The sequence below is a fragment of the Equus asinus genome, chromosome 11, assembly GCF_041296235.1.
Source record: "Equus asinus isolate D_3611 breed Donkey chromosome 11, EquAss-T2T_v2, whole genome shotgun sequence".
Taxonomy (NCBI): Eukaryota; Metazoa; Chordata; class Mammalia; order Perissodactyla; family Equidae; genus Equus; species Equus asinus.
Window position 1 is genome coordinate 7,943,061 of NC_091800.1, and position 13,912 is coordinate 7,956,972.

General features: G+C 42.8%; 1 protein-coding gene across 5 annotated transcripts in view; it reads left to right on the forward strand.

The window, feature by feature from the left end:
• LOC106832434 (phospholipid-transporting ATPase IB) overlaps positions 1-13,912 on the forward strand; it is a 588,664-nt gene that overhangs the window by 346,961 nt on the left and 227,791 nt on the right. For all 5 annotated transcript variants that reach the window (XM_044777414.2, XM_070520415.1, XM_070520416.1 and 2 more), the window contains 2 exons: positions 8,962-9,145; positions 12,993-13,103. In XM_044777414.2, the coding sequence (XP_044633349.1) occupies positions 8,962-9,145; positions 12,993-13,103 (295 nt within the window). The remainder of the gene's footprint in view (positions 1-8,961; positions 9,146-12,992; positions 13,104-13,912) is intronic.

Consider the following 13,912-nt stretch of genomic DNA (forward strand, 5'->3'; position numbering starts at 1 on the left):
TCTTAGTATATTCTATATCACTTAGTGGAGTTGTTAGGTTTTCAGAAGCTAGACTCCTATCTGAACGCCGCTTTAATTGTCCTGTTTCCTGGACATGCGATAAAATTGTCATGGACACAAGTACAGATGCATAAATTCTGAACCCCCAAGCAGGGTATAGTTATTTCAAAGAGAGCCCTTTCTCAGTTGCAGAGTAAACTGATCTCTAGCAGACGGGGTGTCCTCCCTTTTTCTGAGACCCACTCCGAAAGCCTCAGCTGCACGGGCAGCAGTCATGGCCGTGGCGCAGGATCAGGTTATAAGGTTTTGTTCGGTTAATAAAGAATATCAAGTTCCCTCACAACTCACTACTGCACCATGGTTGATCTGCTCCTCGGGGGGAGAGGAGAGAGCGTCACAGGGCGCTGGAGGCGTCGCCAGTCCTCTGCTAATTAAGATCAGTGATAAATAGGTTGCCTCACCCCCAAAGCAGTTGTTAGGGTTCCTTCCCCTTAAAATTCCTGTTTCCTGAGGAAATTTTTAGATTTTGGAATCAAGATTTAGAGGCCATGTAAGGGTAACTTCTGATGGCTAGAACAGGTGACTTCAGATGGTTGGAATATCTAGTCTGAAAACTATTCGTGTTGAACTCTGGGTAATGCATCCAAGGCGAAAGTGCAGAATACTTTCAGACACTAGCAAGACTGTTTTCAAGGCACAATACTAAGAGGGAGGAAAATTAAGACTGTATTTTGTGCAGTGTGTGAATGTGTGTGTGTGTGTGTATAACACTGAGATAATCAATGACCCCTTAAAACTTTTTATTATTATAAAATAATAAATATTGGGGCTGGCCCGGTGGTATAGTGGTTAAGGTTGCATGCTCCACTTCGGCAGCCCGGGGTGTGCCAGTTCAGATCCTAGGCTCAAACCCACGTACTGCTTATCAAGCCATGATGATGTGGCGTCTCACGTACAAAATAGAGGAAGACTGGCACGGATGTTAGCTCAGGGACAATCTTCCTCAGCAAAAAAGAGGAGCATTGGTGGCAGATGTTAGCTCGGGGCTAATCTTCCTCACCAAAAAAAATTAAATATTGAATGAGTTAAATGAACCTTTTAAACAACAAGGAAATCAGTAGTAGTAATTGTAAATATATTGTTACAGAGGCAAATTTATAGCAATAGTATTTTTAAAAAGCTCTCACATTCTGTCTCACTTCCAGCCTCCCTCCCCCCCTCTCCCCTCCCCTTTCTCCTTCTGTCTTTCCCCTTTTTGGTACAGTGTGAAGGAGAGCTCAACTCCTGTTTGTGGAAGTTAGGTTATACCTAAGGAGTCTTTTCTGGAGTGTGAAAACATTTAACCTACTAGTAGTTTTGAAAAATGAATACTTATACCATGTTGAAAATAATCCTTGTACTTATAGGATGCCATGGAAATTTTAAGCTTTCTTCACTTTGAATTTAATGTATGCCCAAATATGTATCAAATTCCTAAAAGGACCATAGAATTGCATACCAAGATATAAAGCAAGATGATAGTGCAACTGCCTGCTCTCCACCTCACCTGGCAAAGTCAAACGTCGCGTTGTGCCCAGAGCATGAGTCCAACCTTTACTGTAATTGAGGGAAGAGGACCTTATTGCCAATAATGGCAAAATACACAGAATGTTATCAAAATCCATATGTTTCAGCCATACCAAAATAAGTAATGCCATCAGTACACCTGGGCTCTTAGATTAATTGCTTAACAAATCCTGTGGCCTACTGGCCTGTGTTTCACAGGGGTGGCTGGATCACATCAGGGTTCATAGTTATTTCGTGCAAATTTATCACCAATCATGAGCTATAGGTCCATCATTTTATTCAGTCAGCAAGCTAGATGCTTATTCTACTAGGCACTGTGTTGAATAGTTATTAACAGTGCAAAGGTACCAAGTTATTTGAGATTGTGATAGAATGGGATTTTAGACTTAAATCATTGTATGAAGAACAAATACATGGTGAGGTGCTTAAATATAAAGACTGAGTGATTTGCATCACCTAATATCCCTGAGACCATCTTTAAAGACTTGGTGAGCTGGTGTCTGTCAAGCCCTCAAAGTGCTTACGTAAGATGATATACAGGGGCTAACTACTGCCTTATAAGAGTCAAAGCATTGTGATCGAAAGAGGCAGGGGAAAGAAGGCCAGGCTTATGTGCTAGCAAGAGACCCCTGTGTGAAGCCAAAGATTATTGCTAGCTGTACATCCTTAAGAGCTGTTGCAAAAAACAACAGGATATTAGTAGAAAACAGAATGAAGACCATTGGTGCATTTGGTCGGGAAGTTTGCAAACACTGTTCATCCCTGGACCACAGGAAAAGTGGGGTGTTTCTAACTACTTTCCGTGGGTGGTAAATTTAGGTCTCATGGAGGTGTCCAGTCATTGCGTACTGCTTTCATTCTCTCCATCTATGAGTGGAAGTAGTCGTTCACGATTATACACCAAGAGCATGTTTCTAGGTCTCTTATTTATTTGGAAGTTAATGTATTCCTGTTTGAGTAGAACTGTATTTTTTCCTATTATTCATAGTTACAGTTAGAGATGTAAGTGGTCTTAGAATCATGCTTTTAGTAGTCACCATTTATTGAACATCCTCTGTGTAAATCCTTGGATTAGCACTTAGGGTAGGGTGAGGAAAGGGAAGGGTGGGAGAGGAATGAAAGGTGGAGGTTAGAGAGACAAACATATCTGCACAATGGGTACAATCGGTTACACTGAAGAAACAGTTTACACAAATACATGTGCCTATTACATAACTTGGGGGTGAATTTTTGAAACATTGGTAGTTGGTAGTCCATGTTGTCTCCTTGTGGTCTGTCCGCTCTTCATGAGGCAGCTGGTGAGGTAAGGAAAGAATAGTGACTCCAGTCACGTGGTGTTTTGTAGGAAATTCCATCTTTTATAATACTGATCTAATGTGGTTTTGAAATTTTTAAGGATTGAGAGAAATCCTTCCTAAGGGGGTCTCCACAACAGCTTAATCTGTGGAGGACAGGCTGGGGTAGGACGGAGCCTTTCACAGCTGAAGCAACCAACGCTAGAAACGCTCATCCTGAAAGTCTGTGTGTGTCGCTCATTTGACACCTAGGTACGTGGTGCTCCACTGCAGACCCGCTGTCTCATGGATTGCTTTTTCTTTGTAAGCTCTCATGCTGCTTTTTAGATGTGTTCCATACCAGCTCCAGCCCTCCTGAGGCTGCCACTTGGTCAGGCACCGTGTTCTTTGAAACAAAGCCTGACCGGGTGCTTTAGTTATTGCATCTTTCTGAGGCACCTTCTCTCACGGCTACCTCGTGTAGAATAGAGCTCCTCTCTGTGTGTAAGTTTTTATAATGAGGGAGTCCTTCAATCTACTTTAGAACCATTGACTGAGTGAGTTTCAATGTCACTTCTTTGTGCCTACAAATAAGCTGGCCTGCAGCTACCCATTGGGGTCACCTGGACACCCCTTTGTTCCTCCTGTTGCCCCATCTCCCCTATAGTCCCACATCTGTCACTGTGCTCTAGGGAGAAACCCAAGCTGACACAATTATCTGCTTTTGGAGTTTAGAGCTACAGTGGGATGTGCCACAACTGGGACATGAGATTAAATCTGAGAGTGTCACACATTTTGGATCAGAGCACAGATATAGGACATTCCAGAAGGGGGTAACTGTCCGGAAGGCCTGGGCAGCTGGCTCTGCATAAATGTACTAAATGCACCTAAAGAAGAACACAGGTCAGAGAGGGTGTTGGTCGGCCGTCCATGGCAGCACTTGTTAACAGGTAGGAGAATTTGGTTATTTTTAGATTTTTAGACTTACATGTTAGGTGTTTGTATATCTGCAAACCCTATATGAGATTAAAATTTTTTTTTTTAATTTCAGTCAGGTGACTGGGTTCTTTAAGAAATAAGATATTTTATTTCAATGTTTTTTGATCAAAGAAAATCTCTTTTGTAAGTTTACGTTAACAGGAAAATGGAAACTTTCACAAGTGAAATCATTTATGTTGGTTTCTGCATCATTAAAAAAAATCACTTATGAGGTCCTGTATACCTTATTTTGGTTAGTATTTTTCGCCTCTCACCCTCTTATGTGAGACACTCAGATTAGAAGACTCTTTTAAAGAAAATTCCAATGCAAATTTGTGCTTACTAGTTGGGTTTAAAAGCAAAGAAGAACCTGTATATGCGAAGCTTGAAAGAAGAGATGAGATTCAGTGTTTCTGCTGCCTAACTGTTAAAGTCGCTGTGTGAAGTTGTGCATGTATCTTGTGCTGTGGAAATGTAAGCTTAGCTAATTACAACATCTGAGTAAGAGACAACTTGTGATCACGTCCAGGCCAGTGCTGGCTACTTCAGTAGGGTCCGTAGACAAGCAGCACTGACATCACCTGGGAGTTTGTTGAAATGCACATTCTCAGGTTCTGCCCCAAACTTGCTGAATGGGAATCTGTGTTTTTACAAGCTCTCTAGGTGATTCTGATGCTCACTTAAAATCTGAGACTCATTGATGTAGGCCCGTGCTCTTCATACTTCCTTTTTAGTCATAAGGACTGACTATAAAGAATAAAGAAGTTTGGAAGTCCACAGTTAAAGTCTGTAGTGAATCTGGTTAATTAGTAAGTGTGGTGGCTCTGGTTGAAGTTCTCTTGGGTGCCCTGAGCAGGGTTCCTTGTAACTCCCCTGGCTCAGCTGAGCTCAGTTACAAATCAGTGATGGAGGGCCAGCCCCTCTGACAGCTGAGAGGGAAGGGGACGCATTTAAGTTTGCTCAGGTGATATTACAATTCAGAATTTAGAAACTCGCTCTGAGACCAGGTCTTTGGGAGATCAGATAAATTAATGCGTGATCATTAATTCTATAGAAGCAGTTACCAAAGGTTTTACTTAAGTGTTATATTTGAAGTAACTTTAGAAAGTGAGTTTTTAAATTTCAGGAACACATATCCCATAAAATGAGATATTCCAGGAGACTGAATTTTTTTTTTAAGTCTCAAAAAGAAAAAAAACATTTTTATTATTTTGGAATCTATTGTTTTAGCCAAAAAAAGCAAGTAGAATATCTCTCCAGTTGATGAAGATTTTTTATTTTATTTTTTATTCATAATGCACCAAAATAGGTTATGGCAGTGTCCTAAATGCCTAGCTTGGCTCAGATGTGTTCTGGAATTCTTATTTTATGGGTGGAATGTATTATGTGCTGGGAATCCTTATTAAGTGTGGCCTGTGATTCCAGGTCACAGATTAAGATTTTAAAAAAGCTAGTTTGTGCTTTGTGGTAACTTGGCATAGTAAAATACTGTGCATGGCTGAAGTGTAATGGTGCCTATTCAGTTCTGTAGAAATTAGCTTTTTGACGTCCATTTTGAACTCCTAGTGTGTGCTAGACGTGTTTTCTCAAGGCGTTACAGCTAAGGGCATAATAATCCTTGATGAGAGTTTCATGCTTCTAAAACACTGGGATATGACTTGGTTTGTATACCCTGGTCAGGATTTCTCTTTATTTTTGCTTTTCTGGGGAAAGGCAGCTGTTGGACTTTCACAGTTTTACTTTAAGCCATCAGAATCATGACTTGACTCGATTTACTGAGATCCACATCCCAGAGTGGCAAATGAAGTGAGTGTATTTGACTTGCTGCTTGTCTCCTGTTGGTTGGCTTATTGCTAAAGCCCCTGACAGAAAAGCAATGACTTTAAGCTCAAAGAAAACCTTGAATTTATTTAGTAACTTCCCTGTTCCGCCAGCACAACCCTTGCAACCTCCCACGGCACGGTGTTCGTGTGGTTGAGCTTTCTGCCCCGCAGGCTCCCCTTCTGCCCTGTGGACCTCCTTTCTCTCCAGAACACTTCAGGTCAGCTGATAAAGAGGCCAACTTGCTTGGTTACTTGGGTGGCATATAGAATCTCAAGGAGTTGCAGCCTCAGGCCAGCCTAGTGCTGTTTAAGTGTCTACTCCATGCTCTCGTGATACCTTTGTGGATGCAGAAGAGGAGTTCGAGATGAAATGATGGCACCACTTGATTGGTAAAGTTCCACTTCAGTGGGTGAATAATTGTACTTGAAGAATGATTAATGTAATCATGGAGAGAAGTTAGGAACGCAGAAGTTCCCAGACTCCCTGGATTCACAGTATCCTAGTGCCACAGTAATTCCTTTGCAAAGCCCCTAGGCGAAAAGAAAAACTGAACGGTTTCTAACTATTCAGGAGGTAAGGTCAAACAATTTAAGAAGTGTTTATGTCCTAACAACTTAGCAGACATTTGAAACAATAACGCACGTAAATGGAAAGAAGTAATACTTATTTCTGTCATCCTTAACCTAGTCACTTACTGATGGTATGGTATGGTACGCGTGTTGAGCACTGCACAGCTTCTCAAACCTTGGAATAAGAGTGAATGCTGCCTCCCTCATTGCCTATCCACATTGATTTTTCACAGGATATTTACTTACATAAAAGATGTTGCTTTATTTTCCTTGAAAATTTATGGTTTCCCACTATAGCACCCCAGGATACTTACATACAGAGTTTGGGAACCATGGGTCAGATGGCATGCAATTCTCAAATATGTCCAATTATTTTTTTCCAACAACTGAGGTTTTGCAGGTGGGATGAGAGATAACATTTGTTTCTCTCATTTTCCCAGGAGGCAGTAAATTCTCATTTTCCCTGCAATTTTCCCAGGAGGCAGTAAATTCCCATCACTGAAAATCCCTGTGAAGATGATAAAAGAGATATTAGATTATACAACATGGCTCCTAAAGCCCTTTCAACCCTTAATTCTGTTTTTCTAACTTGCTAGATTCTAACTTACTAGTTAACACAGTGGTTTCACATAAACACATCACAACCTTCTCATGGGGTGAGTAGTTGTCATTTTCCTCATTTCATTGATGAAAAGACAAGGACTCATAGAAAAGGTCATGCTCAGTTATTTAACTTTGAATCCTACGTTGTTTTCCCTGTACCATATTTGATCTCTGCTTCTGTTGAGTTCAAAAATGAAATGGAGAATTGCACTTGTGTAGCAAATTAGAACTCTGAGTTGTGCCTGCCAATCAGAAGTTTAATGAGAAAGAGGAATGTAAAGATCAGCCCTTGGCTCCAAGTAGCAGTTGAACAAACTTGGAGGGAATCGATCCAGCTGATATCCCTGTATGTTAAAATTGCTTACGTTTAGGTGACTGGAAGCTCGATAATAAATAATAGTAAACCTTTCAGTACTTACATTTTTAGCTATGTTAAAGTAAGTCTAGCATCTGCTACCAGGGAGATGGTGATTTTGTTCTCTTCTGCTCTTAGCTGTCTAGAAGATCATACTTGGAAGCTATTTTAAGTTCTGAAGCATGCCTATTAAATAATGGTTGAAGGACCTGAGGCTGTTCAGCCAGCAGAAACTGAGCTAAATTTAGGAGGAATGATGTGACAGGGGTCCTTATATTTCAGGCTTCCTAGTATTCGGAAGAAGAGTTAGACTTATTCAAGTCTAACCCAGACGACAGAATGAGTGCTTTCAAGTATGCTTATCAACAAGAAAAAAGTAATAATAATTTTTAGTGGTTGCAATTTTCCCAGGAGGCACTAAATTCCCATCACTGAAAATCCCTGTGAAGATGATAAAAGAGATATTAGATTATACAACATGGCTCCTAAAGCCCTTTCAACCCTTAATTCTGTTTTTCTAACTTGCTAATTTTCATTTCTTTATAACTGAGCAAAGGCTTTCAGAGAACCTGTGCTTTAAATTCAGCTACTGTCTCACCAAACACATTTCTTTCTAGGGTTGGTAAAATTCAATATAAGGTAAAATTTAAGTTTTCTGTTGGAATTAGGTCTTTTTGTGGGTTGGAGGCCATATGAGAGATCATAGTTCTACTGAGAATGTCTTTGAGCGTCCATTCTAGTTTACAAGCACTGCATAGTCCATATGTGAGTGTGGCCAGTATATATACCTCTGGGAAACCCAGAAAGATCTTTTATTCTGTGTGTGTGTGTGTGTGTGCGTGCGTGCACGCATGCGTGCGCACGCTTTAGCCATTCAGGAGTTTACCCGTAAATTTGCCAAATTAAATATCAGCTCACCAATTCAGAATTTAAAATAAATCAGTCCTGAGATATTCCTGTTGTTGTATTGTCTGGTCCTATACTCTGGACAAACACTCCATTATAGTTGACATTGCTGTGATATAGACCCCATAGATTTATATTGGGTCTTCTTTCCAGACAACTTGAGGGCTTGCAAAAAATACCCCACCTTGTCTGCTTCCTTGTGGAAACAGCCCCTCTTAGGCAAAGACTGCTCTTATCTTCTTCTTTGGGTTGTGCTTCTGCGCAGTTCAGCTTTAGTAAGCTTTCTACCCCATGTCTCTTCTTCTTAAATCCTTCTTCCTTGGCTGCCCTTGAAACACTGTTTCCATCTCTGGGATGAAGATGGAGAAGTTTTCCTTCCTTCCTCTTACTCTAGTCCTCTTTCTGCACTTCTCAAGCCCTGCCACTTTTCTTCCCCTTCTGTGAAAGCACATTTTATAGAAAATTCCCTTGCCAGCCCTAGGTTGTGTATGATGTACAGCAAAGCAAAAATGGAGTCTTGCTAGTTTTATGATTTACTGGGAAGACATTTCCTGAAAGCTCTGTAGCTGGCTGAGCAGCCTTTATCATTCAGGAGGCACATGCTCCTCTGAGGAGTTTGCACGTAAGGCCCCACTGAGCACAGGGATCACAAATGGGCTGTGTTTTAAATTAGTTTTGAGTTGTGTATTTCATCTGTAAAGTTGGCAAATACTTGAAAGCCACAAGCTACTGTTTTCTGAAAGCTTCTTTGCACATGAGCATAAAACGTATGCATTGAATTTGGAAATTGTCCCGTAACTGCCCTTTTAATACAACTAAATCTAGATTACAGCTGTTTCCTCTGGAAAGATGTGTGTAGTCATAATTTCTCTTTCTTCTCTTACAGAGTGTCTCCTCTGCAGAAGTCTGAGATAGTGGATGTGGTTAAGAAGCGGGTAAAGGCCATCACCCTTGCCATCGGGGATGGTGCCAATGATGTTGGGATGATCCAGACAGCCCATGTGGGTGTGGGAATCAGTGGGAACGAAGGCATGCAGGCGACCAACAACTCGGATTACGCCATTGCACAGGTCAGAGGCATGGTTGACCAGCTGTCCCATCCTGTTGACAGAGATGTTATCTGGGCATGAAGGTCTGGTTGGTGCTTGACCTTCAGTCCAGCCCTAATAACTCTGCCGCTCCTTTTGAGGTTGCTGTCTAAATGAAACCATCAGTGTATTTTATTTCTTTATAGTCTTGATCTTGTGCAGTTTGGAGACCCTCTCCTGCTGGTTGGGTTTCTTTTGGCCAGCTGTGGGATTGCCTGAGCTTTCTGTGATCCAGGTGAGGTGTCATTCCTGACAGACAGGTCTCGGATCCTGCTAATAATAATCTCTTACCCTCAACTCCTACATCTGCTGTGTGTGCTTTTCCTTATGCCTTCTCATGCCGAAGAGTGGCTGTACTCCTAATATCCTTTCTCTGTAATCCCCATCCTGGCCTCTCACCTCTTTCAGAAGGTGCTGGAACACTCTCTCATCAGGTATTTAAGATCAAGGGAAAGTAGTGATTTACAGCTGCTGCCCAGGACCGCTGTTGTGAGATGCATTGCTGAGAGCATGAACCAGTTTTGGGTGGTAATTATCCCATGGTCAGTAGCACACAGCCTCTGTAAGGAGGTCGTCTCAGCCCCGCCCTCTGTGGATCGAACGTTGCGTGCAGAGGGGGTCACTGTACAGGTGGCCTGAGGATGAAAGAAATTGTCTACTCCTTAATGACAGCCAAAAAGTGAAGGAAAATAACTAACCTCCTGACCCCTAGGGTACGGATCTAGATCAGTTGACCATCTAGAAAATCTAGACATCACAATGCACACACGTCGTTTGCTCCGGTCTCCAGATCGCAGTGTGTCGTGATTGCATGCCTGTGTGTTTGCTGCTTAGCTAGAGTTCCCTCATGTTTAGTCTTTTGAAGAATGTGTCAACCTTAATCACATGAACACCAGTAATAATGGCTTTTTCTCCCTTCAAGCTGAAACCAGGGCCTGCCTATAAAACAGGAAAGAGCTTCCAACAAGCCCAGGGCTGCAGGCTGGTCTTCTGTAGCCTGGGGGCTCCACCTCCCCAAGAGAGGGCTCTGCATTAGATCACCTCTCAGATCCTCTCTCTGCTCCAGGTCCTGCAAACACAGAGGGATCACAAAATCCTCATGGCTCTGAAAAGTGCGCCATAGCAATCCTGTTCCTTTGTTGACGTCAAATAAATCCTCAAAATAATTGCTAAAGTAGGTAGGAAAAGGAATTCTGAGTTTACAGGTGGGAAAACTGGGGCTCCTTCACATTAGGTGACCTGCTTCAAGTCCAGGAATCCAGGGTCAGAGAACACCAGCCCTGCGTGTGACCTTGGGGACCAGCCCCGCACACCTGCCCGTTTACTTTCCTGAGTCAACTACTCTAAGGCCTGTGGGACTCACGCTTCCTGTAGTCTGTCAGCAACCATAGATGTTATATACCCCAGCATTATTAAATACTTGAGTTATAGCATCATATGGCTGGAAGGGATCTTTAGAGGTTTCCTAGGAGTTCCAGGCAAATATTTGTCTGTCTTTTTCTTTAAAATGCCTTGAGAAGGGAGATTCCATGACCTGCTTTATTGAAACTGCATACTCACAGGATGAGGAACCGAGCAATTGCTCTCTTCAGATTAAAAGCATCACAGAAGGGTGGAGAGGGGGCAGGACTTTGTAACTCTGCTGAGGGGCTTTCTTGCCCCTCCAGCGTAGTAGTCGCCTCTGCCAGAGGAACTGAGGCACGCCCGTGGGTCTGTGGGTCTTCCTCTCTCCTGTCCGCGGTCCTGTGCCGAGTGGGCAGAGATGCCCTTCTTTCAGGGCAGCATCCCTCCTTGTTCCACACCCTCCGCCTGGCAGTGTGCCTCCTCCGCCTTAATTGCTAAGTGGGAAGTGCCGCATTTTGATGAATTTCTTGGCCCCTAATGAAATGGTAAATATCTTTGGTTGAAGTTAACACCTTGTGCTTTATCTTTTTATTTTAATATGGATGAATAAATTTTTGATTGAGTTTTTGAGAAAATGCCCTGGAGGGTTGTGTACAGAAGAAAAGAACTGAGCTCGAAGGCTTGTCCTTGGGAAAATTAGGAAGCACGCAACGCTCTGGTTCCGTTGCCCTTCCGCCTGCCTGTCCGTTTACCCACCGGGGCAGCCCCGGCGCTGACCGCCACCCCGGATTTGCTGCTTAGCCTGTGGGCAGCCTGTGCCGGCGCCTCTTGCCCTCAGCGGCCTGTTCTCCTCAGAGAGAATCGTTCCTGCCCCCTACCTTAATGCTTTTTGAATGGCCTCATGAAAACAGCGTTTTGATTTAGGATCTATGTTTCTTTTCCTGAAAACAAATCAATGCAGCGCTGAGGCTGAGTCCTGCGGATGACTCCAGCAGATGTTCTCTGTGCCCATTGAAGTTGAGCATCGGGGGGTCTAGGTCACATCCTAACTTCCTTTTTATTTGTTTAGCTAGTTATTTTATGATTCCCCATTCCCCTTTGGAATCCTTAATGAGCCTTTATGGGGAGTTTTATTTTTCCATATGCACCTACTCCTGCCATTTTGAAGTTGTCGTTTAGCTTTTGGAGTCCAGAGATGAGTGACCTGCCTTACCCTGATCTTCTGGAACAACTCATTGAAAGGTGATGTCATATCGGATTGAGTTCCCTTCTTTGGTGCTAGTGGAAATTATGTGGCTTCCTTTTGAGAGAACTGTTTTTTAAAAAAATACTGTATTTTCAGTAAGAGTCTTTCTTTTCTACAAATTTAATTTCAAAAGTAAACTGAAACTAATAGGAAGTTTACAAAAGCAAAAGAATCTCCAGTGTTTGTGGATGTTCTCAATGCAGCCTGATTATCTCTCCTGGGAGAATAGGGGATTTGAGCTTGTGGATGGCCCTGAGACTCAGAACAGGGGATTACAGTTGAAGGTCAGGGCAACCAACGGGGAACTCAGTGCTGTTTGAGGCTAATCGAATGTATAGAAGCTGTGAATTTAAACAGGATTTCCCCTGACAGTGCACCATGCCAAAGCACAACACAATCTACAAAACTGAAAAAACTCAATTGCCCCCTCCAGCGCAATGTTCACGGTTTTGGGACCTTCGAGAACTAGGACACGGAAGGCAAAGCCAGGCTAAGGGGAGGCTGAGGAGAAGTGATTTGAGTGATGCCCAATGACCCCTTGCCCCAAAGAAGACTCTAATATTTTATTGGAATATCGCTGAATGTTTCAAATTGCCAAAGCCAATACATCACTCTTGACATAGTACCAGTGACCTGCCTGTTGGTGTTTTGTTTTTCCTGGCCACATAGTACTCTAGCAAGAGGTGCTCTGTACTATTTGGAGGCAAAAAGGGCAACAAAATAGATAGAGAAGGAGGCAGTGTGTGTGTGTGTGTGTGTCTGTGCATGCGTAATTGTTTTTAACCTGCAGATTGACGATGGAAATAGGTCGTGTATATATGTGTGTCCTTTTGTTTAAAAGAGTGTTGGTGGACGAGTGTCCCTGTCCCTTGCTCCTGGTGTCACTATAAATTTTGTGATTAAAGAGGCGTCTGATTCCCACTATATTTTTCTTCCAGTTCAGATGTCCACCTTCCTTTAATATTTAAGCTCTTAAAGAGGCATTTGGGTAAATAGAAATTCATGAGAATAACCAAATCCAGCAGCGTGTTTGGGGAAATAATAATTGTGTAGATTTAAGAGGAGATTTTAGTTGTTCTTACTGGGTCTGAAAGCTCTGCCTTTAGTGAACAGGTTTCTCCGGTTACCTGCAGAATCTGGTTTCCTCTGCTACTCGTCTGCCTTCTGCTCAGAGAGACATTTTGTGACTTTTACGCCTATATGTTTGGTTCTTCTGAACGTGTTACTTTCCTTTTTCAGTTTTCCTACTTGGAGAAGCTCCTGTTGGTTCACGGCGCCTGGAGCTACAATCGGGTGACCAAGTGCATATTGTACTGCTTCTACAAGAACGTGGTCCTCTACATTATTGAGGTAAGAAAGACTCACTTTTTTTTTCCTTGAAGAAGAAAACCTTTTCCAGAGGCATCTTTAGGTATTTAAGGTAATTTCAAGTTAGGATTTTGTTAATGTACAATGAAAAGGTGAGCCAGCCCCGATGGCCTAGTGGTTAAAGTTCAGCACGCTCCCCTTCAGCGGCCCAGGTTTGTTTTGGGTTGCAGAACCACACCACTCGTCTGTCACTTGCCATGCTGTGGCGGCTTCTCACATACAAGAATTAGAAGGACTTACAACTAGGATATACAGCCATGTACTGGGGCTTTGGGGAGAAAGAAAAAAAGAGGAAGATTAGCAACAGATGTTAGCTTAGGGCGAATCTTTCAAAAAAAAAGAAAAGAAAAGTGCTGCTGTGAGGTATTGAAACCTGGATGCAGGTAATCTCTTTGAAGCATACCTTCCAGATCTAGGTGCTTATGTGGAGTAACCAAAGCCAGGAGTCAGCAGCCTTTCTTCTCTGCATTACCGTGCCTTCCTCACCCACTCTCCCCATGGGTGAGTGAAGGCCCTCTCTGTTCCAGAGTTCTTCTCAGCCCTCCCTCTTGCTTTGTGTCCTTGGCCCCAGGAGAATGTTGCTGTCATTCATCCCCTCCTCCCCCAGGGTGGTCAGAAGCTGGGCAGCAGGTGTTCACACCTTTGTTGGTGGGCTGAGACCTCTCTAGGCAACCTGGGTCAGTTTTGCCTTTACTAGAATCAACAGGGCCTGATTTCTTGCTGTATTTCTCATAGAAGCTGCAAGTTTCCTGAGCATTCATTCATGGCTTCTGGGATATTTGGATGCTAGT